This window comes from Chelonia mydas, chromosome 2 (genome assembly GCF_015237465.2).
Source record: "Chelonia mydas isolate rCheMyd1 chromosome 2, rCheMyd1.pri.v2, whole genome shotgun sequence".
Taxonomy (NCBI): domain Eukaryota; kingdom Metazoa; phylum Chordata; order Testudines; family Cheloniidae; genus Chelonia; species Chelonia mydas.
Window position 1 is genome coordinate 259418839 of NC_057850.1, and position 25532 is coordinate 259444370.

The 25532-nt window shown below is 47.7% G+C and overlaps 1 protein-coding gene across 3 annotated transcripts; it reads right to left on the reverse strand.

Moving 5' to 3' along the window:
* Positions 1–87: 87 nt before the first annotated feature.
* Positions 88–24774, reverse strand: LOC102934498 (zinc finger protein 398). 3 transcript variants are annotated; one of them, XM_043541793.1, is made up of 7 exons: positions 24614–24774; positions 20701–21084; positions 17896–18022; positions 16625–16738; positions 16434–16493; positions 15912–16025; positions 88–3025 (listed from the first exon to the last, which is right to left on the reverse strand). In XM_043541793.1, exons 1-7 carry the CDS (start codon positions 24635–24637, stop codon positions 1479–1481), a joined length of 2370 nt encoding a protein of 789 aa, XP_043397728.1. In that variant the 5' UTR covers positions 24638–24774; the 3' UTR covers positions 88–1478. The 3 variants fall into 3 exon arrangements, with proteins under 3 accessions (XP_043397728.1, XP_037747316.1, XP_037747315.1); XM_037891388.2 differs by lacking the exon at positions 88–3025 and adding an exon at positions 9977–13451 and having other exon boundaries at positions 24614–24770; XM_037891387.2 differs by lacking the exon at positions 88–3025 and adding an exon at positions 9977–13454 and having other exon boundaries at positions 24614–24770.
* Between the last annotated feature and the right edge of the window lie 758 nt (positions 24775–25532).

The window sequence follows — 25532 nt, forward strand, 5'->3', positions numbered from 1 at the left end:
TGCCTCCAATGAAATGGTGGGAGGAAAACGGGTCACTGCCGTTTCACTTCCTCCTATGGAGTTGGGTTCAAAAACACAGCCTCTATATTTGGCTTTTTAAAGAGTTTATTTAAACTCACTCCTTCAAGTGGGCTTAGAATCCAGCTGCGTATATTTAAACACACCTGTGTAACCTTCAGGCTAAGGTCTGTACGCTCACACAGTCACATAACCTTCCTTGTCTTTGTTCCCCTCTCCTGTGACTCTTCCTGCTGTCAGATTAGCCAGTTGGGGTCAGGACTCAGTATCCACAGACTTGCACCTGCTCCTTTATTATTTAGTGTCATACATTGGTTCAAAATGCATCAACACTTCTCCTTTGTAAGAGAGTAACAAGCACTCGAGATGGGACTGGGGGCAGAGTACAGCTTGCATTTGCCTGTCCATCTTCAGTGTCCTGCCCTTCATGACTTCAGTAGGTTTGGGAGCACCAATGGGGTGGTTCCCGCTAAGAGCCCTGGGGTTGTAAGCCCTGCTTTCCTCCCAGCATCTGCCTGAGCGGCCTGGGCTCATACGTAGGAATCGCCACCTCTTGGACTCTCGTTATCACTGATAGTTACTCAAAACTCATTTTAAACCAATTATCTAGGAAATCAAACACGTTCAGTTTATTACCGATGAACGTAACAAAGTCACACATTATCCAAAGTCATGTACAAGCATGGCCACGGAGGCACAGCCCAAGGCCAGGCAGGCAGAGCCAGGATTAGGATGCAGGACTTCCAATCCTATGCTCACCCAAAGGACCTATTTTTAGTGGCCAGGATAGGGCTGGCTCCAGCCCCCAAGGCCATGCATGAGCAGTCCTGTCCGGTCTCTAGAAAATGACATGCAAGTGGGCAATAGGTCACTTACCCTCCATTCTTTCCATAGAGTCTTTACACAGGGGAACAGTGGTAAACCACAAAGTAGCCTACAGCTCCTAGCTAGAAGAGAATGGACATGTGCAAACCTGAAACCATGGGGGCCATACACAAACTGTACATATAAAACAAATCTGTGATGAGAATTCTAACAAGACACCAGCTGCAGGATATGAGAGACGCCCCTGCTGTACACAAGGGGGTAGGGGGGGCGCGGAGGAATCTAGCTATCAAAAGTTTCTAGTCAGTTTCCAGTTTAGCCGAGTCTGCCACATAGGCTCAGGTCTCCCTCCCAGTGGCTCCCTCCCAGCTCCAAGGGTGAGCGATCTCTGGCAGTGAATGTTCCTCCAGCACTCAGGTGGTTCCGTAGCTTTGGCTGCTATATGATAAATACAGACATGGAGACCGAACCTGCAAAAACTAAGGATGTGACTGGTCCCATGGAAGTCACATGCTTAAAGTTAATCACGCATGTAAGTGCTTTCCAGATCAGGGCACGGTGAGTGTGTTAACTCGCTGTATTGTATTTGCTTCGCTTGTTGGAAGATATGTGGCAGGCTGGAACCTATGTCTGCATTAAGGAACCCAGGCTTCAGTCTTTGGGGAAGCCTCCAGGTGATCTGGCTCCACTCCATGCGCCCTCTGATGGTCTTTCAGCAACTGCTTATATCGGAAGCTTCTCCCGCATTCGCTGCACTGGAGAGGCCTCCCTCCAGCGTGGATCCGCTGGTGTTTCAGGAGATGTTCTTTCCGGATGAAGCTCTTCCCACAGTCACTGCACTGATGGGGCCGCTCCCCCGTGTGAACGCGCAGGTGCTGGAGGAGATGGTACTTCTGGCTGTAGCTTTTGTCACACTTGGTGCATTTGTAAGGCCTCTCCCCCGTGTGGACTCTCCGGTGGCAGGTGAGCTCTGACTGGCACTTGAAGCTCTTCCCGCAGTCACTGCATTCGTAGAGCTTCTCCCTGCCATGGTTTCTTTGGTGCTTTACTCCGCTCTCCACGAGCCAGATGCTTTGTCCACACGTGGCACACGGATGGCGTCCGTCAGCACGGCTCTGCTGGTGGCTTAGGAGGTCCTGCTTCCCCGAGACGCTCTTCCCACAGGGGATGCACCGCTCCGATCCCTCGTCCAGGTGGACATGCTGGCGATTCCGCAGGCGGTATTTCTCGGCATAGCTTTTGCCGCACTTGTTGCACTGATGGGGCTGCTGCCCCGTGTGAATCAGCTGGCGCCGGAGGAGGCTGGAGAGGTAGCTATAGTTCTTGCCGCACCGTGCGCACGGGTAGGGCTGCTCACTGCCATGGCTCGTCTGGCGCCTTACGAAGCTCACCTTGGGGCGGAAGCTCTTCCCGCACTGGGCGCTGCTGTAGGGGTTTTCACCGGTGTGGATCCTGTAGTGCCTGGCCAGCTTGGATTTCTCACCGACGCCTTTCCCACACTCTGTGCATTTATAAGGCCACTCCCCTGTGTGCATCTGCTGATGCGAGACAAGCACGAACTTTTGACTGAAGCTCTTCCCGCAGGTTGCGCACTGGAAGGGCCTCTCCCCGGTGGGCAACCGCTGGCGGCTCTGGAGGTGCTCCTTGCGGCTGTAGCTTTTGTTGCACTGGTCGCATTTATACGGCCGCTCTCCCCTGTGGATCATCTGGTGCCGCATGAGCGCCGAGTGGCACTTGAAGCTCTTCTGGCGTTCGCTACATGGATAGGGCCGCTCCTTGGTGTGGCATCTCTGGTGCTTCACAAAGCTGATCTTGAGCCTAAAGCTCTTCCCACAGTCAGCACAGGTGTAGGGCCTCTCACCCGTGTGGAGTCTCTCGTGCGACAGGAGAATGTCCTTTTGAGTGAAGTTCCTCCCACATTGGGCACACGCACAGGGGGCTATTCCTGCATCGCCCCTGAGCTGGGCAGCAACAGGTTTGAGTTCTCTTTCATGCTGAGTAAGTTCCCCCAGGGTGTTGCCTGGAGAGCTGACCGAAGTGCAAGGACTCTCAACGGCTGCTTCCCGTTCAGCATCCTGGAAAGCTCCCTCCTCTGCTCGTCCTGGCAACGGCCCAGGTAGCTCCAGGTTGGTAGGGCCTTCTTCAGGGCGTTGCTCCTCTGTTTTGATCATGAGCTCAGCATCTGCTGGCACAAAAGAGAGAATCAGGACATTGATGTCACCTGGCTCGGATGAAGGACGTCTCCAATACATAATGCAGAAAGGGCTGGCAGCAGCGTTAGTCTAGAAGGGAAAAGGTAGATGAAAGGACAACTTTTATTAGAGCAAAAACCACAGTGTATAACACACAAGCTTGGTGGCCAAACCGTTTCCTCTCTGGGGCTTGTCATCTGGTACCTGCACAGGCTCCACCTACAGGACCTCTGCTCCCCTATCTCCTTCCTGTCTGACAGACACTCCTGCTGGCTTACTCACCTTTGCCCTCCCACACATATGCCACAGGATGTCGGAGCACCCAGAATGCTTTGCAGCAGACTGGCCTTCCTGCTGGAGCGTAGTGCGAGACACACAGGAAAGGCAGGGCAAGCACGGCAGTGGGAAATCAGAGGTTTCAAAGTTGGAGTGAGGAATGGGATTTATCTACAATATTCTCGTCCATTGCCAGGGGAACACACTTCAGGGTTTGGAAATCTGTACACAATCAATGGTTTTAATCGGCTTGAGTTTGGGATGGCTACACAACTCAGGAGTCACATAGGTCATCCCAAACAAGGGCCAGGTAAGCCTTTCGACAGGACTGCACCAACATGCATTCTGCATATGCCACAGGTTACAGAACTAACTAACCAATGCCTTTTGCTGGGATTCTTTTTGTATCCCTCTGCTTTTGAAGCTAGTCTCCCTTCGCTACCATGATTCTAAATCTTTCAGATGAAGATGGAGTCATCAACAATTCTAACAGGGGCCTAAAATAGCTTTTCTATATTTGTTTCTATGTTTATTCTCAGGACTTTGCAGGGCCAGAAGCAAGTGCTGTGCATCCTGTTGGGAAGCTGGGGATTTCCCCCTTCAGGTGAAATAAGCTTCCCCTTTCTAGTCCTGCAGAGTTGTAATACATTGGGCCTGAAGCCAGTCAGTTCTGAATCAGTGACTATCTGAGCCTTGGGCAGATGAGCAGGCTTTGATTTGAAGCTGCTCAGAGGTTGAACACTGCATGTTCCAGGTGAGATAGATAAATGGGCAGAGGGCAGGCGTGGTGCAAGATAAATGAAGTTTGTCACAAGGTTCTAGAATTCATCACATGCACACAATTAATTTGTATAAGAGGATAAGAATGACTGAGAGCAGATTACAGGACGAAAACCAGAACTACTATCTAAATTGCATCAAAGCAGTGTAACATCAGACTGTTAAGAAGGCGCCCCTGTCCTAACAGGACCCGTCATCACCAGATAAAGAAACAGATCTTAAAATCTTTAAAGAAAATTTTGTTTGACATCATTTTGTCTGGCAAGGAATCACTTAACAGTTGTGATTGTGAAATCTGTACTTCCATTGTTTTGTCTTTATGGTCCCCACTTCTCTACTGTTTATCTGTATAGTCTTTGTCTGGTTTTTTGATTGTTTCTGTCTGCGGCATAACTAATTTTGCAAGATTTAAATCAACTAAAGTGGTGGGATCTGACTGGGTAAAGAATTGTTTTGTAATGGGCTGTGATTGGTGAAAAACACTGTTTGGTAGTTGCATCCGATGAAGTGAGCTGTAGCTCACGAAAGCTTATGCTCAAATAAATTTGTTAGTCTCTAAGGTGCCACAAGTACTCCTTTTCTTTTCGTGAATACAGACTAACACGGCTGCTACTCTGAAAACTGTTTGGTAGACTTTCGTTTAAAATGATTGATTGGTTAAGGTAGAGCTAAGCAGGACTCAAGTTTAACAAACTGGGGTCCAAAAGGAAGTTTTTTGGAACCTAACTTCAGGACACAACCCCAGATCAGAATTGCTGGACCTCAACATTCAAGTTGCAATGGGGGAGGTTTAGATTGGATATTAGGAAAAACTTTTTCACTAAGAGGGTGGTGAAACACTGGAATGCGTTACCTAGGGAGGTGGTAGAATCTCCTTCCTTAGAGGTTTTTAAGGTCAGGCTTGACAAAGCCCTGGCTGGGATGATTTAACTGGGACTTGGTCCTGCTTTGAGCAGGGGGTTGGACTAGATGACCTTCTGGGGTCCCTTCCAACCCTGATATTCTATGATTCTATGAACACCCTGCCAATCACACTACACGGGAAGCTGGAGCCCCTGCCGATCTAATCTTGACTGGCCACCAGGAAAAGTTTGTCTGCCTTATTGGGAGTAGTGAGCAATGTATGCTTAGTGTGTGTATTCTGTTTGGTAACTGTTAATAACTAGAAGTTAAGGATAATACTGTGTACGGCTCTTTCATTGGTAAAAGGCCCCGCAAACTTGAGCCCTAGAAACTGGGTAAGGGTAGGTGCCTAAATTAACTGGGTTAGGCTTGAGTCCACGGAAGGGTAAAGGTGGGAGCCCTAGAGTGTGTGGGTAACAGGAGGGTAGCTAACGTGACGCCAATTTTTTAAAAAGGCTCCAGAGGCAATCCTGGCAATTACAGGTCGTTAAGCCTAACTTCAGTGCCAGGCAAACTGGTTGAAACTATAGTAAAGAACAGAATGATCAGACACTACGATGCACACAATGTGTGGCAGAAGAGTCAACACAGCCTTTGTAAAACGAATTCATGCCTCACCAATTTTCTAGAGTTCTTTGAGAGGGTCAACAAACATGTGGACAAGGGGGACTTTCAGAGACCTTTTGACAAGGTCCCTCACCAAACGCTCTTAAACAAACTAAACAGTCATGGGATAAGAGGGAAGGTCCTCTCATGGCTCAGTAACTGGTTAAAAGACAGGAAATAAAGGGTACAAATAAACAGTCAATTTTCACAGTGAAGAGCGGTAACTAGCAGAGTCCCCCAAGGATCTGTACTGGGACCAGGGCTGTTCAACATATTCATAAATGGTCTGGAAAAAAGGATAAACAGTGAGGTGGCAAAGATTGCAGACGACACAAAACTACTCAAGATAGTTAAGTCCAAAGCAGAATGTGAAGAGTGTAAGGGACCTCACAATACTGGGTGACTGGGCAACAAAATGGCAGATGAAATTCAATGTCGATAAATGCAAAGTAATGCATATTGGAAAACATAATCTGACCCAATTACACATACAAAATGATGAGATCTAAATAGGCTGTTACCCCTCAAGAAAGAGATCTTGGAGTCATCATGGATAGTTCTCTGAACACATCTGCTCAATGTGCAGCAGCAGTCAAAAAAGCGAACAGACTGTTAGAAATTCATTAGGAAAGCGATAGAAAGTATGACAGAAAATATCCTATTGCCTCTATATAAATCCATGGTACGCCCACATCTTGAATACGGAAAGCAATTCTGGTCACCCCATCTCAAACAAGGTATCAGAGTTGGGAAGAGCAACAAAAATTATTCGGGGTGTGGAACAACTTCCATATGAGAAGAGATTAAAAAGATCAGACTTTGATCTTAGAAAAGAGCTGGCTAAAGGGGGATATGACAGAGGTCTATAAAATCCTGACTGGAGTGGAGAAAGTGAATAAGGAAGCGCTGTTTACCCCTTCACATAACACAAGAATTAGGTCACCTGATGAAATTAATCGGCAGCAGGTTTAACACAAACATAAGGAAGTACTTCCTCGCACAATGCATGCTCAATTTCTGGAACTTGTTTCCAGGTGATGTTGTGAAGACCAAAAGTATAATTGGGTTAAAAAAATAAATTAGAGAAGTTGATGAAGGATAGGTCTGTCAATGGCTGTTAGCCGAGATGGTCAGGGACACAACGTTGGGCTCTGAGTGTCCCTAAACCTCCAACTGTTAGATGCTGGGACTGGACGACAGGATAGATCACTCCAACTGCCCTGTTTTGTTCACTCCCTCTGAAGCATCTGGCAGTGGCCACTCTCAGAAGACAGGACACTGGGCTAGATGGAACCAGCATGCCCATTCTTACGCACCGACAAAGGCTAGTTACAAAGTTATGACAGATGTACAAAACAATGGAATTATAGGAGCTCAGGAAGGTTTGATCGGATTTCCACCGCTGTCTATTTCAGGATGGTACACACAAACGCTCCCCTCACCACATCCCCGGCCAGTTTTAGGACACCAGAGCCAAAAGACTCTGCCAGGTCTAGAAGTTGCAGGACAGAGAAGACGGGGCTATTGTCCTTGACCCAGAGGGGACAAGTGAGACAAAGCCAATCTCTGCCCGGGGCGTGGGGGGGAGGAGTGCGAAAGGGGTCAGAGACCAGGTAACTTTGGAACCTCCCCCCCCCCCTTCTTCGCCACCTCAGGGCCGAGCCCGCAGCTGGCAGGGCTCTGAAACCCTGTGAAACCGCCGCGGGCGAAGCAAGCCCCCCGGGTGCTGCCTGGCTGGGAGAGCCCGAAGCAGGCCTTGCCCCAGGCCGGAGCCGCGGCCACTCGCCTTCCCAGCAGACTTTAGCCCCGGGGCCCCGGACGCCAGCCGGCCCCGAGAGGGGGCGCAGAGAACGCGCCGCACCGCGCTGCCGGGGCCCGGGCCGGGCGGGGAGAAGCTCCCGGGCCCCGAGGCTCCCCCGCCCGCCGGGCCCTCACCTGGGCAGCGGCCCGCTCGGCCATGGCCCCCCCGGGCGGGGCTGCTCCCGCGGGCCCGGCCCGGCCGAGCCCCGCCCCGCTCCCACTGCGGGCTGGGCAGAGTCCCGGCGCCGCCTCGCCACGGGCCGGCCCCGCTGCCGGGCGGAGCAGAGCGAGCGCGGCCCGGAGGGAGGGAGCAGCGGCCTGGCTGCCGGGAGGGGCCGCGCACCCCGCCGTTCCCGCAGGATTTGAACCCGGGGCCGCCCTGCGGAGCGGGCAGCTGTTCGCACGAGCCCCTGGGGGCGCCGAGCAGCGCCGGGGCGGGTCTCCGGGGGTCTCTCTTGGGAACGTGCATCCTCCTCTGGGGCGGGATGGAAGCGGGCGGGCGATTAGCCCAGCCCTGGGCTGACAGCCCTGGAGGTCCGTCCCCGCCCTGCCTTCCACATCCACAGCCCGTTTTGCATCTGCCCAGTTCCACACCCACGGTGCCCGCTCCTGGGGGGCCAGGCCCACCCCGCTCCTGTCTGACGCCAGCCCTGGGCCCTCGCCGATGACCGGCTCCCATGCAGGGTCCCTCCCTCTGCAGGGAGCGCAGGCCTGTCTTTATGCTTAGCTGCTGCGGGAATTAAAGGGGGACCTGCACATCCCGTGCACCCGGCTCCCAGTGACAGATGCCGCCCCCCCCACAGCTGTGACTGCCTCTAAGGCATAAAAATACAACAGCAATTACCCCCTCCCCGCAGCACTGCTGTTGGGACCTGCAGGGGTTGAAGCCCTGGCTCCAAAATACTGTGGAATTGTTTCGTACAAGTGAAGCTTCACAAGGCCCCTGCATGGAGGCAGGCAGGATGTAGGGGGTGAGAATGGGAATGAGTATTTTGGGGTGAGCTCTTATCCTTGTCCACACCTGTCGCACCACCACACCTCTCCCTACGCACACCAGCCACACAACCTGTTCAGACAGGAGCCCAGTGCGGAGCCATCTTACAGCCCCTTTCCTCCCACATAATGATGGCCAGCATTTGGGCCTACCTCACTACTGGTTCCATAATTCATTTGGGCTGTAGGTCCAGGAGAAAAAAACCCTAGCTGTACTTTGTGAATAGATTAATTTTGTCCCTTTAATTTCCCCTGCTGCTCTAATCATCTCTGGCAGCAGCCCCCACTGCCAATGACAGTACATGGTTTGCAGGTGAGCCTGATGCAAATAGTCATACAGTTAAAAGCTAGACGGGACTAGCAGATCTAGTCCGACCTTCTGTATATTACAGGCCACCCGTCTACTGGTGAAGAGCACTAATTCCAGTTGATACAGGGCAGTGGAAATGTAAAGCACTAAAGAAGGGGCATTAGGGCACCACCCTCCGTTATCGAGCTTTCAGACTCTTTTGTAAATGATCTCCATGCTCTTTAAAAAGTGTGTGTCCGTTCTGAAAAGCAACTCTCAAAATTGGCATTGTAGGGGCTTGTTTACTGTCATTCAATTATTTCTCTGTAACATAAGCACATTTAATAAGTAAAATTTGTTTTTCCCAGCCCTGCAATCTCAGACTGGATTTATCTGAATCAGGCTAGGTTCTGTCTTATATAGCCCCGAATTAAGCCCTCAACAGCCATGAAACCTCATTGCTTTCAATGGGTTTACATAGGTGTAACTGCATAGGATGTAGTAACAATGATGCACATGAAGGAATAGACTCCAGCTCCTTCTCTTAATTGTGTTGGCTCTGCAGACTTAAACAGGCTAAGCAGAAGAAAAACTTAGTTTTGTTAATGAAGTCAGGAGCTAAGGCTCTCAAGACACATAGGAGCAGAGCTTTTGAGTAAGAAGTTGCTATTTTCAATTTCACTTTTCAGGGTAGAATTACACCTTCCACTGTTCTTGCTGCACCAGTTTAACCAAACATCCTGATAAACAGTACAAGAAGTTCTGTTCAAAAATAATTTCTAATTCACTTAAAAGGCCTCTTTCCACACTGGTGAGCTAAAGTATATTTATACTTTTTCAACTAGAACCATGTTTTAAACTGTGCCAAACGGTTTAAACACTGTTTAAAGCTACAGGCCTTATGCAAGATTGAAACGTTATTTATTTGTATGGCAGTAGCACCTAGGAGTTGCAGTTATGGAGCAGGACTCCATTGTACTAGATGGGGTACAAACAGAGTAAAAGGAATCCCTGCCCCAAAGAGCTTCCAATGTAAGTAAGCATGTTTTTTTCTCTTCCATTTTGCTGCCTGCCATTTACTGACCCAAAGGAAGTCCTTTGACTAACTGCAGCACACTTAAAATGGGAAGGAAGGAGAGGTGATGACAAGAAAGAGGCTGCTAGGAAGAGGATTTTAGCTGCAGGAGAATCTATCCATCTTGGGAAAATGCTCATGCTTCAGATGACCTCCTGTGTTACGTCAGAATGACAAAACCTCTGCTACAACGTGTTAAAACACAGCAGACAGGATAAATCAGGTAACAACATTTATTGGTCCATAAAAGTTAACACACAAGCTTTCATGCCAAAGATGTTAAAATTATTCAAGTGCTGGCAGTTTATACAAAAGCAGAGACTTTACATAAAAGGTTGTATGGATGTGTTCAGTGATTTAAATTAACACAATGGCATTGACTATATATCAGAGTCGCTGGATGATTACACCCAGGCTGCTGAAAGGTATTCTCTGCACCCTCATCTATTTTCTAGAGCAGACTGAGAATAGCAGTAAACAGGAATGGACATACTTACTTGTTCATGTGAGTTGAGGTTTAGAAAAAGGGGGAAAACTGTTGCCATAGTGACCACTGATGGAACAGAACGCCTGAAACTGCAGAGTGAATGGCCAGTTACCCATTACAAGTAATTCCTTTTCACTCAACCTAACTATAATAGGCCAAATCCTGAGAGGCCTGGACAGTGCTCAGAAGCTCTTAAGCCTCAGGTCAATATTCTCCTGAAACTAAGACCTGAGTCCAGTATATACTATAATCTTTACAAAGATGTTTTTGACCTGAATGCACTGCAGTAGCTTCATGTTAAGTCCACAGGGGCATGCACTTCTCTGATGCGAACACTTATTAGCAGCCAGCTGCAATTAATGTAAATGAAAAACAAAACTGAGTTTTCAGTGCTACTCCCTCACAAATTTTTGTTCTGATTCAGAGATTGAAGACCTGGCTCCTAAGCATGGTGGAAGATATTTATCAGACTTATTTTTGCAGCGATTTTTCCCCCCGGACTTTGGTTCTTTACAGGATAACTAGGAAGCCTAAAAACAGCAGCAAAGCAAAAATTAGAACACCCCCCCCCCCATCCCCCAACAAGCCCCAACTACTATACTAAATGTCACAATTGCAGGGTCTTTTTGGTCCTTGTGCTGAGTTTTCTATATTTTAGCACACTGGCAGCCTGCCCCAAAGCCCACTGAAGCCAATGGAAAAAACTCATTGGCTTCAGGGGAGACTGGATCAGGGCCTTGGTGCATATACAATCAAATTTAGGCCCCAATCCTGCAACTTCCTCCATGTGGGCAGTTGTGTCCGCACAGAGCCTCACTGACTTCAGCAGGGCTTGATGCAGGTGCAGCAGTCTGCTCAGTCTCACGAAGTTAAATGATCAGAACCTTAATTTGGTGCTAGGCTAGCAATAGAGCAAAATTAGTTTACACTTTGCACACGTGACTAAGCCATGTAATAAAGAGCTATGCAGAAGCATACACCCATATTATCCCGTCCATCAATGTTTAAACAAAGGAGAACAAAGTGCCTCAGAAGAATTACATTCCCTACCCGCCAAAGAATTCTTTCCCCCCTGGAATCTGTGTACAAACAGCACCATTTACAGGCTGTAGGGCCACTAATATCCCAGCATGGAGATGTGTTAGCTAATGGAGTGATCACAGTACAACAACATTATTTCAGTTGCATGGCTGGAGAAAAAAATATCTTTAAAACAAAAGTTTTGATAATTTTTTATGTAGTTTTCCCATTTCCCATATGTACAGAAAACCCACTTTGTTTCCAGTCATTAGACTTTTAAATACTGAGGAATTGCAAAAATCTTGTCTTTTTTGAGAGAAAGAAAACCCAACACTTAATAAAATCACATAGTAATAAATGTTTGGTTTATAAATAGTGGTCTTACACTTAATATCGGCAGTGTTATGCACGCAAGCAACACTTGACTATCTTATAAAAACTACATTAACTCTGTAGCGTTTTTTTTAAAATCAGCAAATTCTCAGAAGGGACCACTCAAGTTTTCCAAGACATGGTTCATGTTGATGAGGCTCTTTTGGAAAGTGTTCAATCTGTAAAACGTTGCAGGATCCTAACGGTATTGTTTTTTAAAAACAAGTGGATTATTATTATTTTTTAAAAAGTTCTCACCTGGGTCACATCTAACCTCATGTTCCTGTTTTCCCTAAAATAAAGTCCAAGAACTAAAGAAAAGCATTGACTGCTCAAAATAAAGATTCAATAAATTTTTATACAGTGTGTGTGTGTTTGTGTGTATAACAGATTGACATACACAGCAAGGTAAGCTTTAACTGGAAAGGTCTTCAAACAGGAGTTGGACCAAAACTAAAGTAAAAATCATCTCAATAATGAGTTTGACAGATATAAAGCCAAAGTTCATGCCCTCCCTTCCCCTTTGTAGAATTCACATGAGCACACTGAGCATCCTTTCTTCTCAAGGGCTCATGGATTTAGAAGCTCATGAGTGTGCTCCTCTAAGAGAGGGAAGTTTGAATGTCTGCTTTTACTTACCTTTATAACGCGATAATATCCTCTTCCAATTTGCTGGAGCTGATGTACTTTTATTAGGCAACTATTTACAATCATGCTACCATGTATTTTCTATTTTAACATCAAGGAGCCCAGTTTCTATTTCCTGCAAAAGGCCCTGGGAAATTTCCGGCTGCCTCTGCTCTGCGCTATGAATTCTCAGGTGATCTTTGAGCGACTGTTTATACCTAAAGCTTTTGCCACACTCGGCGCACTGGTAGGGCCGCTCCCCCGTGTGGATCCGCTGATGTTTCAGAAGATGATGCTTCCGAATGAAGCTCTTCCCGCACACCGTACATTGGTAGGGTCTCTCTCCTGTGTGCAGTCGCTGGTGGTTCAGAAGATGCTCCTTCCGCATGAAGCCTTTCCCACAGTCTGTGCATTTATAGGGCCGCTCCCCCGTGTGAATCATCTGATGCCTGATGAGTCCTGAGTGACAATTGAAGTTTAAGCCACATTCAGTGCATTCATAAGGTCTTTCCTTGGCGTGATTTCTCTGGTGAATTATAAGGCTTATCTTCAGACTGAAGCTCTTCCCGCACTCGGCACAGGTGTGCGGCCTCTCACCTGTGTGGATTCGACAGTGGTTTGTTAATTTGGATTGCTCGGTGAAGCCCTTCCCACACTCTGTGCACATGTAGGGCCGCTCTCCCGTGTGGACTCTGTAGTGGTAGGTGAGCCTGGACTGGTGGATGAAGCTCTTCCCGCACTGTGAACACACATAAAGCCTCTCACCTGTGTGGAGCCGGAAGTGGTTGTTCAGATTGGATTGCTGGGCAAACTTTTTCCCGCACTCGGAGCAGGAATAGGGTTTCTCAGCGGTGTGGGTTCTCTGATGTGATATGAAGATGTCTTTCTGGCTGAAGCACCTCCCACACTCACTGCACAAATATGGTCTTTCTCCCAGTTGGCTTCCCTGTTGGGCGGCGACATTTGGAAACTGACCAAACTCTGTTTCACCTTGAATGGATTCCCCCAGACTGTGTGCTGTAGAGGTTGCGTTTGAGATGAGCTGCATGTTTGAATTGGGCTGATTTTCGCAGCTGGTTATTTGGAAAACACATGCTTCTGATCTTCCTGATAAGGTCACAGGCAGTTCCTGGTTCACAGGACCTCTCTCCTGAGGACGCTCCTCATGTTTGACCAAGAACCTATCATCTGCTAGAGGGGGAGCGGGGGGGGGGGAGGAGGGGGAGGAGATAATCCTTACGTTACTTACGCATCAATTTGAAATAAAGAAACCCCTTAAGATTTGGAGATTTCTGATTCACAATGGAATCCCATGAAGTTGGATTTCTCTTCTGCATGTTCTACAAAAATGCTCGGAATGGTCTGTTGAGACAGTGCCAGGTAAGAAAAACTTCACTCTCAATCTGTAGGTACTAGAACAGGGGAGGGCAAACTATAGCCCGTCAAGGCTTTCAATCTGGCCCGCAAGACTGCCAGCCCCGTGGTGCAGCAGGGCTAAGACAGGCTCCCTGCCTTCCCTGGCCCCACGCCACTCCTGGAAGCAGCTGGCACCATGTCCCTGCGGCCCCTGGGGGAGCAGAGGGCTCCGTGCGCTTTCCTTGTTTTCAGGCACAGCCCCTCGCAGCTCCCACTGGGCGGGAACAGAGAAACGTGGCCAATGGGAGTTTCAAGAGTGGTACCCACAGGCGAGGGCAGCGCGCGACAGAGCCGCCTGCCCCACTCCACCCCCAGGAGTCACTGTCGGACATGCTAGCTGCTTCTGGGAGAGGCGCGGGGCCAGGGCAGGCAGGGAGCCTGCCTTAGCCCCACTGCACACCGCTGCCACCCCAGAACTGCTCAAGGTAAGTGGCACTGGGCCAGAGCCCGCACCCCAAACCCCTCCTGCACCCTGCACCCCAACCTCCTCCCCTACCCCGCACTCCTCCTGCACCCCAACCCCCTGCCCTGAGCCCCCTCCTGCACCCCAACCCCTTGCCCTGAGCCCCTTCCTGCACACCGCACCGCCTCCCACACCCTACATTCCCTCCTGCACCACAACCCCCTGCCCTGAGCCCCCAACCCTGTACCTTGAGCCCTCTCCTGCACCCCAACCCCCTACCCTGAGCCCTCTCCTGCATCCCAACCCCTTGCCCTGAGCCCCTTCCTGCACACCGCACCCCATCCCATACCCAACCCCCCTTCCCTATATTCATGGCCCTGCATATAATTTCCCCACCCAGATGTGGCCCTCAGGCCAAAAAGTTTGCCCACCCTGTACTAGGAAGTTATCCATATCCAGCTATTTACAGAGAGTTCTCCATTGGGCTAGCTCCTCACCCCAAACTGGCCTCTAGATTGACTAGTCAAAAATGAAGCTCTAAGAATCATTCTTGCCATGTCCCATCATTTTTCACCAAAATTACAACACAGCTGGCTCTAAACCTTATTTATTGCCTGATCATACAACTGGTGTGGGACAGAAGCCGAGTGAAAATCTTCCCCTTTTTTTCTAGTGCGTTACACCAAGAAGACATTTTGAGCTGAGTTATTTTGTGATGAGTTTCACTTCTAAGAAAAGTCTAAATCCAAAGCTTTGGAACTAAGAAGGGGCAATACATGCGTCTAGATCTGTATTCAGTCACACCAAGATAAAAGGGGACACTCTCTCTGATTTCCTAGTGCTTTTCAAAATACAAGATCATTCCCTGTGATGTTTCCAAAGATAAATTTCTACCTAGAAATCAGAGTCACAGAAGAGCCTTGTGCTGTATGAAACCAGCCTTCTATGTACACGTGATTAGTGTTTTAAGCCCCCATCTTGCAAGATGTTCTGCACAGGTGGAGGACTGTACAGAGCTCAGGGCAGGATCAGGGTTTATCTGTTTACAGAAAGTTTTATATATAGGAATAAAAACTGGTATGGAGTGGAGTGAAGCTTTCACTGTTATGGAGAGAGGAAAAACAACATTCCCAACTGTATAAGAATTAAGGGACTTACAAGTATTAATATTCATTTTATCTGGCCAAGTAGTATAAGGTGATATTTACTGTGTGGGGCATGGATGAATACTTAATGAGCAACTACTGGTTCTTTTATCAATAAAGCACCTTTAAAATTAAAAAAAAAATTAAAAACTGAATGTTACAGGGCCCTCAATCCCAACACTGGAGGAAATCAGTCATATTGCAGTCTGCCTCCTTCTGGTTCTCTACACCATACTCTGCCTTCTGGGCCATTTTTAATAACAAAGAAACTGAAGACCAAGTCCAGTTCTGTGGAGATCAGTCATAAGAGATGGGCATTCTTTCCAGGAGGAGAGGAAAAATTATTCATATCCCCACTCTTTTTACGCTTGGGCAACTAGGGTTCCTAGCCCACACAGCTGCTGAAAACTTTCCCCTCAAGTGGATTCTCCACCTGTACCCCACTGGAAATCTAACAGCTGCCCCTTCACCTCCGAATCATTAGCAAAGCCCTGCCTCTGTCTTTCCATTGGAGCTGCATCCATGGGGAATGTCCTCCCTCCAGGATGACACTCTAAACCCAAAATGTACAGAGAGATGGCTCTGCCTGGGCCTCCCAACAAATCCAGGGGACCAGCCACCTCAGGAAAGTAACTCTCAGGCAATTTACTCACTGTTCCTCAGTTATTTCACTCCTGTACTCACTGGTGCAGGTACTTCTATGCGTTTCTTGTTCCTTAGCATTCTCTTGAGCTCGTATGCTCTGCTCCTCTTCTTGTTTAATCCATGAGATAATGTCCGTGGTAGAAATGGGAGATTCTGTTCAGAGGAAAGAGGGTGACATCACAGCTTATGTATAATCCACGGAACATCTTATTCAGTATTTGAGAGCTGATCTGAAACCAACACAATGGACCAAGTATCCGGTTGGAGCAAACTGGCACGACTCCACTGAGAGTTGCATTAACATATACCAGTGGTGAATTTGACTATTTCTTTGCTGGAAGAGATGCACGTTCTGACGGTTTGCACACGTTAAAATGGAAATTAAAAAATATGGGGTGAATATATCAGATGATCAGAATACTCTGAAGAGCCAGAACAAGGAAAGATTGGTGCAAGAGCAGGATAATAAGAACCTGCTCACAGGAATTTAAGCTGTGACTACATGAGCAGGATTCTCAACATTAACTGCAATCAGTGTTCCAAGTGGATTTTATGTATTACCTGTGCTGGGACCGGCAGAGACAGAAGTAACTGGGGCAGGTGGAAAGTCATGAATGACATCTGCAATGAAGATAAGAAAACGGTCAGTTAAAACGTATCAAGCTCATGTGTTTTTTCCTCATATTTCTATTCTTTGGTGGAATTCCCTACTTTTAACTGCACTCACTTTTCCATTTCAGTCCATTACTCACCTGTGCTAGGTTCTGTAGGGATCTCTCTCACTTCCAAGTCCTGCAGCTCCCCAGCACAGAGCTCTTCCCCTTGTTCAATCCGCGATAAAATATCAGGCTTGGAAATTGCATGGTCTGTTCAGGGAAAAGAGGTATTGAGGATATAGTAAGTACCGATTTTAGTTTTAAAGGGGTTCTCCTGGTTTTAAGCCAACCTCCTTGCCTCTCTGGAAGAGACAGGTAATCTGCACAGATGTAAGAAATTGTGAACGAAGATCATGCAGAAGAACAAATGTCTGCTGGAAAATGGGAGCTCCTTACAGGATGGGGGGATTCCCTCACACAACCCCAAAGTGCAGACTGCTGGGCTTTACTGGGCTGCTGGAGAATAAAGGCAACCTATAGGATATCAAGGAACTGGAAGGTCTCTAAGTGTGTAGGACACTTCTCTCTCATCATCGTATCTTGAGAGAAAAACCTGCCACCATTCATGAGCAGCTGTCAATCCACCCACAGCAAGATATGCAGACATGTCAAGAATACCGTGAGGCTGGCAGTATCAAAGGTATCTGGCAGATCTAAAAGAATCAGACTAGACACTTGGATCTTCATTTCTTTCCAGGAAGAGATCACTGACTAAGGAGCCAGTCTAAAACAAAGGTGCCTGTGCTCAGATTTCCTTGGCTCCTCCAGATACTGCCAGAGTTGCCTTGCTATAATCCTCATCATAGAAAGGGGGATTCAAGACAAGTCAATAATCAGAAAGACAGTCTGTACCAAGGGACAGTTTCCAGAGCACGGACCTAGTAATCACTTCCTCAAAACTTGCTGGCACTCTCAGGTTTGCATAAATTAACAGCACCTTAGTCCTCCCCAATATCAGGTGGGTCAGGGTTCTTGTGCGAACCTTTTGCAAAGCCCTAATTTTAAAAATGTGTGTTTCTAGTATAACATGGGCAGAAGCCTTGAGACAGCCATTAATGCAGAAGATCTTGCAACACCTTCACACAATGAATAGGTCAGGTTTCTGGACATGGCCGGAGCTTACACTAACACAATTAGCTCAGTACCAGAAAACTCAGTATCAGAAAACTCAGTGGAGGGATCAGGAACCGCGTTAGCTTTTTGAAATCTCTCTAAATTGGGAAGATTTGTGGAGCTGGTCTATCACACAGGGTCTGAGATAGGTGCTGATCCACCAGAAATCAGAAGAAGTTGAGAACAGCCTTGGGATAGAAGAAATTCATCAAGTCAGATTGCAAAGCCTCCAATAAGTGTAAAATGCTCTTTACCTAGTGAGATCAAAGACTCATAGTTGCCCTTCATCACATTCTTGTAAAGCTCTTTCTGCCACTCTTCCAAATTCTCCCACTTCTCCCGGGGAATTTGGATTGAGACATCATCAAACGCCACTGGGACCTGAAATCACAAGTGTCACACACTCAGCACCTTCTGCTGCTATCGCCTCCTGACACCAGCTATCCTTTCACCTTGTAGAACAGAAAAATGGGTTGGAAATTGCAGAAATTTAGCTTTGGGATGACTGCTCATTGGTCTGTATATAAGCAGGTGGGTCTCCCTCCCATGTCCAGTCAACAGGTGTCCACTCCAGAATAACCATCATGAAAACTGGCACCAAATGATGGCCTTGCTAGAAGTCTCTGCATTGAGACTGGAATGGGCTTGGAGAGTGAACTACTTGCTCACCCTTAGAGGTGGTCTCTCCAGATCAGGTACAGGATGAGTGCCATAGTCATGTTTATATGGAAAACATTTTAAATAGTATTCCCACAGAAACTTTAAAATTTAAAAAAAATTAGACAAAGCATTTTAGAAGTCAGGAGCATGTAGTTACGGCCTTTGATTTCAAGAGGATCTGTATATATTTAGTGACTGTTAAAGGTATTATTTAAAAATGCCTTTCACTTCTGCTTGCTAACCAGCCCCCTAGTGCTGACATCGCTACACGTCAAAAATCTACTTTGCTTTATCCAGTACTGAAGAACACTGCATGCACTATACAAACATTTGTCTTTTGAGTATTTATACCACACATCACCCTGGAATCCAAGCCCCTCTCAGTAAGATTACTTCACTATGCATCTAATCTAATGGCCCAAAAACCCTTTACAGAACACATATTACTCGTAACTTGGCTATTTAACATGGATCACTCAGTTTCCGAAGTGCTGGAGTGGCTATGGACCAAGAGGTGACTACCTGCACATGGTAATTTTGCCCTATTTTTAATCATATATTCTAGAATCAAGTATTATTCCATTGTTCTCAGATACTGTACTGGAACAAGGTACAGCTCAAACACCATTCTTGTTCGGAGTTTGTGGAAAGACAACAGATAAAAACTGTAGACTGGAAGCCATCCCAAACACGGTGGTTTTTCACAGTATGGGACTTTGGGCCAGATCCTGCTTTCACTTGCAGCAGAATCTGGAATAGTCAGTGAAGTTAATGGAGTCATTCCAGTTTTACAATAGAAACTGGCCCATCAGCTCTCCCTGTAGAAAGTGACATGCCTCTGAAGAGAGCATTAAGACCATTACCTTTTATGAACAATGTAGAAAACTATAATTTCTAATAAAAGTAAAATATATAATTTATATAAAAACAGATTGAATAGATTTCCTCCCCATTTAAATATTTTTTTTTAAAAACAGATGAATGCCTGGCTGTGGATCATAATGACTAACAGTAGATTGTATTCATTGTCATCTGTCCTTTGCTTGGTTAATATACCTATGTCCGCAAAATATATATATTTTTTCAACTTAATAGAAATTGTTTAGATGGTCCTGACCCAGAAAGTCAGAAGTATAGCTTACATTTCTTAAAGTTTGGGAGACTTTCAGTAGGAGGTTATGGTTTACTTCTCTCTTAAAATTTTTTTTTTAAATTAAAAATCTAATAGTTTTAAGCCATGTACTTAGCCTGGAAAGCAGCATTACTCAGCTGGCTGAAGGTACGTTGAAAAATGCATCTAAAATTTGAAAGCATCCAATATCCCACCCAAAAAGCTTTGTTAAAAGAAGGTTATGTTTGCAAGTGTAGCCTATGAAATAAAAGAGAGCTTTGAAGCAACCAGCTCTTTGGGCAGCTAGGCAGCACCACCTGCTACCAGAGCCATAAAATGCTCTCATAGCAGTAGGGGCAGCATGCCTTTAATGGCTGGCAGCTGGTCACAAGCCCCACATGGAGGGCACAAGAGCAACTGGTGAGATGAGGAAGGTGGAGGGGGCAGAGCCTTCCCCTTTCTCCGCACACGGTGGCGGGCCAAATAAAATGATCTGGCAGGTTTCATGTGCCCCCCACCTGGGCTGCCAGTTGCCTATCCCTTATTATGGTCCAGTGGTCAGGGCCCCCCAAAACAGAGGCCTTGTGCGAGTATGCAATGGTTAATTTGGGCCTGGCTATCCACCAACTATTTTCAAACAGGCTGTTAAGATGGAATTTTTCTTTGTCCATCCTGAATGCTAATTACTGGGGGCGGGGGCATGTCGCATTAACAGAGGTGAACCCAAAGGGGGTCACGGCATGATACAGTCTGGGATAAACACCGCACTAGATAGTGCCCAACTTTATTGTGTGAGGCAGGGGTCCAGGGTCCCATGGAAAACAGCATGTAATCATGCCCACCTAGGGGCTGTACTGTAATGCATATGGATAAAGAAGCAGACTTAAGTTTAGGGGAGCAACAGATTTTGGCATTTCCAGACTTAAGTGTTTCACTTTGGAAGCATAATATTTTAACATAGGGATTTTTATATGAAATTTCTTTTTTTTTTTTTTTTTTAAAAAGAGATTTCTTTTTTTTTATATTGAACTGTTCGCTAGTCTGCAGCAGAATGCTCATTCTGCATGATACACTGGAGTAGGGCAGTGCAACATGGGTATACATTTCATAATTGCTTTCACATATCTTGTGGATCAAGTACTTGCTTAATAAGCAATACAGCTAGCAGCCAGTCAGACTGCTCCTTCCAGCCAAGCTATTTTACAATGGTGATTTATAGGGACATAAAAACTTCTCCGACACAGTATACATTGGTTTTACACGAAAGTACTAGATGGGTTACTGTTACCTTTGGGTCTTCTCCTTTACTAGCAGGAGGAATTCTTAGGATCCAGAAGTTCCTATTCTTCAGCAGGTTCTCCATGTTCTCCAGTCTTCTCTGCAGCAGTCCATACTCCTGGATCAGAGTTCCCAGCACGGCCCACTTACTTTCCAACTGGTTACCAAACTCTACCACTGTTTTCTCACAGTCCACAAATTTCTTCTCAGCTGTCCCTGATCTCCGCTCCAAATTCAGCAATCGCATAGCATGAGACTCCACTTTCCTCTCCACCGCTTGAACAGCAGCTACCACAGTCCACAAGGAAATAGCCGCAGTCTGCAGCTGGGTTTCTTTCACAAAACTTACATCTGGGATAAGGGGAGCTTGTACCTCTGTGTCCCATTCTGATGCCTGTTTGCAAGGACAAAAATTAAAGAGAGCTGGGTTTATGTTCCCAACTAGCAAAATAAGCTACAAAGAGAAACAACATAGAAGTAGATCATGGGCTGCTCAAACCTTGCGATTAGATCTTTGTTTTTAATAGGGTCAAATTTAGAGTTGTGCAAAACAGTCCCAACAAAACCAATATACGATCTAGTGGACTGATAGTCAGGAGAGCTGGGTTCTATTCCCACCTCTGCCACTGATCTGTGTTGTAACACGTGTTGTGTAATTTCACCTCTCTGTGACTGCTTCTTGTCTACACGGTTAGCTCTTCGGAGCAACGACTGTCTTTTACTATGGGTTTGTATAGGCTGAGCACATTGAAGCTCTGATTTTGGTTGGGGCCTTCGGGCATTATTGTAATACAAAGCAAACACCACCACACCAACCCATCTGTGCTGGGATTATTACGAAGTGAAAACTCAGATGATGTGCACCACTAAGGTTCATAAGCCTTGCTAACACACCTGGGACAGTTTGCAACAGAGCCAAGCAAAACTCTGGTTACTACTGAGTTTTGATTTGAGGCTTTGGGTCTGTTTGACACTCAAAACGAGATTTAGAGGGGTAGCTAAATTAGTCTGTATCCACAAAAACAAAAAGGTGTCTGGTGGCACCTTAAACACTAACAGATTTATTTGGGCATACATTTTTGTGGGTAAAAAATCCACTTCTTCAGATGAATGGAGTGAAAATTACAGATACAGGCATAAATAATATATATTGGCACATGAAGAGAAGGGAGTTACCTTACCAGTGGAGAACCAGTGATGACAAGGCCAATTCAGTCAGGGGGGATGTGGTCCACTCCCAATAATTGATGAGGAGGTGTCAATACCAAGAGAGGGAAAATTGCTTTTGTAGGGAGCCAGCTACTCCCAGTCCCTCTTCAAGCCCAAGTTAATGGTGTTAAGTTTGCAAATGGATTGTAGTTCTGCAGTTTCTCTTTGAAGTCTGTTTTTGAAGGTTTTTTGTTGAAGCATGGCTACTTTTAAATCTGTTATTGAGTGTCCAGGGAGATTGAAGTGTTCTCCTACTGGCTTTTGTATGTTACCATTCCTGATGTCTGATTTCTGTCCATTTATCCTTTCACATAGAGACTGTCCGGTTTGGCCAATGTACATGGCAGAGGGGCATTGCTGGCACATAATGGCATATATATCACATTAGCAGATGTGCAGGTGAATGAGCCTCTGATGGTGTGGTTGGGTCCTATCATGGTGTTGCTAGAGTAGATATGGGGACAAAGAAGGCAACTGGGTTTGTTACAGGGATTGGCTCCTGGGTTAGTATTTCTGTGGTGTGATGTATAGTTGCTGGTGAGTATTTGCTTCAGGTTGGGGGCTGTCTGTAAGCAAGGATTAGCCTGCCTCCCAAGGCCTGTGAGAGCGGGGGATCGTTTTCCAGGATAGGTTGTAGATCGTTGATGATGCGCTGGAGAGGTTTTAGCTAGGGGCTGTATGTGATGGCCAGTGGTGTTCTGTTATTTTCCTTGTTGGGCCTGTCCTGTAATAGGTGACTTCTGGGGACCCATCTCGCTCTGGCAATCTGTTTCCTCACTTCCCCAGGTGGGTATTGTAGTTTTAAGAATGCTTGATAGAGATCTTGTAGGTGTTTGTCTCTGTCTGAGGGATTGGAGCAAACGCGGTTGAATCTTAGGGCTTGGCTATAGACAATGAATTGCGTAGTGTGGTCTGGATGAAAGCTGGAGGCATGTAGGTAAGTATAGCGGTCAGTAGGTTTCCGGTATAGGGTGGGGTTTATGTGACCGTCACTTATTTGCACTGTAGTGTCCAGGAAATGGATCTCTTGTGTGGACTGGTCCAGTCTGAGGTTGATGACAGGGTGGAAATTGTTGAAATCCAGGTGGAATTCTTCAAGGGCCTCCTTCCCATGGGTCCATATGATGAAGATGTCATCAATGTAGCATAAGTAGAGGAGGGGTGCTAGGGGACGAGAGCTGAGGAAGTGTTGTTCTAAGTCAGCCATAAAAATGTTGGCATACTGTGGGGCCATGCGGGTACCCATAGCAGTGCCACTGACTGGAAGGTATAAATTGTCCCCAATTTTCCGTCTCTTGGTATTGACACCTCCTCATCAATTATTGGGAGTGGACCACATCCATCCTGTCTAAATTGGCCTTCAACATTGGTTCTCCACTTGTAAGGTAACTCCCTTCTCTTCATGTGCCAACATATATTTTTGCCTGCACCTGTAATTTTCACTCCATGCATCTAAAGAAGTGGATTTTTTACCCATGAAAGCTTATGCCCAAATAAATCTGTTAGTCTTTAATAAAACAATATTTGGGATGGGAATTTCATAAGGAGTCATGTGAAAGAAAATCTTCACATAAACCCTATTAAGGAAAACTTTTGAGCACTCTGCAGTTCTAATCTGGATAGAATAGTCAAAAGATCTGTTAACATTTTCACTATAGGTAATGTTTAGAGGTTTATAATACATTGGTCTGGGACTTGACCCACAGGTTACATCAGCAGAGCTGCCACTGATTTGCTAAATTCATTACAGCAATCCTGCTATTTTTTTTCTTTAGAATATTCTGGCCTGACCAATTCTTGTCTGCCAAGCTGAAACACACACTTCACTCAAACCCCTCAAGACTCACTTCTTCCACAATGCCCACAAAAAGCAACTCAACAATAGTAATGTTTTATGAAAAAAAAAACAAAATAAAACACTTAACTGAACCACCAGAATATGCATATATCCAATACCCAAATCCTGCAGGCTGCTCTGTGTGGGCAGAACCCTGTGCAGTGCCCCACTGAAATCAACAGGACTAGGGATGAGCACAGAAGCTCCATCACCAAGGAACACTGTGCAGGATCAGGGCCTAACTGGCTGACTGACCGATAATCCTATTGCTGTGAGAGCCCCTTGTCCGTTCCCTTCTCCTTGTTACACTCACTAGGCGTGTCTAAAAATCTCCAGGTCCCAAGCCTACAGCTGAACCCGCAGAGGACGACCCTGGCACCCCAGGGAGATGGCGCACAGTCTTCCCCGGGGCACTGGGGCCGAAGGGCGGCAGCAGTCCCTCAGGCTGTGAGGCTCCTGACCGGGCCCGCGGTTTACTGAGTGTCCAGGGGAGCAGGGCAGAGCCCGGGACGCTCCCCGGCCAGACAGGTCCCGCTCCTGCACCTGCGCCACCGGGCGCGCAGCCCACAGCGGCCTCCGGGGCTACCCCGGACAGACGCTCCAGCAGCCTCTGCGCCCCCGTGAAGAGCAAATCCCGGGCGGCACCTGGCACGGACCCGCCACCTGGCTCAGGGTATTTGGGCCGAGCGGGGGCGCCGGTCCCTGCAGCGGGGGGAGCACCAAAACCCCGGGCCCTGCTCCCAGCCGGAGCCGCCCCCGCTGCGGCCCGGGACCGGCCGCCCCCGCCCCGGGGCTCAGCCCCAGCCCGGCCGGGCAGCACCGCGCTCCCCGCGGGCCGCTCCCGGGCCCGGGGCTCCCCCGCCCGCCGGGCCCTTACCTGGGCAGCGGCCCGCTCGGCCATGGCCCCCCCGGGCGGGGCTGCTCCCGCGGGCCCGGCCCGGCCGAGCTCCGCTCCCGCTGCGGGCTGGGCAGAGTCCCGGTGCCGCCTCGCTAGGGGCTGGGGCTGGGCGGCACGGCCACGCCGGGGAGGCAGAGTGCATGCCGGGAGTCGGCGCCCCCCCCAGCTCCTGCAAAGAGAAGGGGTCCCCGGAGCCTGCCCGCGCAGGAACAGCGCCACCTACCGTGGGCGGAGCGCAGGGCGCGTGTCCCGCGTTCCGTCTGGGCCGGTTCTTGGGGTCTGCGTCTGCCCCTGCCCCGCGCTGGGGGCGCATCTATCCGCACCCCTTTGCACAGGGCTCGGGTCTTCGTGCCTGAGCAGCGCTGCTGTGAACTCCCAGCCAGCTGCCCTCATCAGACACGAGGAGCCCTGGCTACCCCTGGAGGGAGCTGTGCCTGTGGCCTGGTCTCGGGACTAGCCTAATGGTTTCTTGTTGAAAATCGGTGAAATCGCTTATTTGAGAAGATCAAGCTAGTGCCCGGTTAGGAGCTGACCTAGGGCGACCAGATGTCCTGATTTCATAGGGACAGGCCCGCGCATAGAATCATAGAATATCAGGGTTTGAAGGGACCTCAGGAGGTCATCTAGTCCAACCCCCTGCTCAGAGCAGGACCAACCCCAACTAAAACATCCCAGCCAGGGCTTTGTCAAGCCTGACCTTAAAAACTTCTAGGGAAGGAGATTCCACCACCTCCCTGGGTAACGCATTCCAGTGTTTCACCACCCTCCTAGTGAAAAAGTTTTTCCTAATATCCAACCTAAATCTCCCCCACTGCAACTTGAGACCATTACTCCTTGTTCTGTCATCTGCTACCACTGAGAACAGTCTAGAGCCATCCTCTCTGGAACCCCCTTTCAG

Coding starts and splice junctions, on each gene's coding strand:
- LOC102934498 (XM_043541793.1), bottom strand. CDS start 24,637: ATGGCCGAGCGGGCCGCTGCCCAG. Junction 16,494..16,624: donor CCCTACAGAACCTAGCACAG/GTGAGTAATGGA, acceptor TCTTCATTGCAG/ATGTCATTCATGACTTTCCA. Junction 16,026..16,433: donor CTCTGCCGGTCCCAGCACAG/GTAATACATAAA, acceptor TCCTCTGAACAG/AATCTCCCATTTCTACCACG.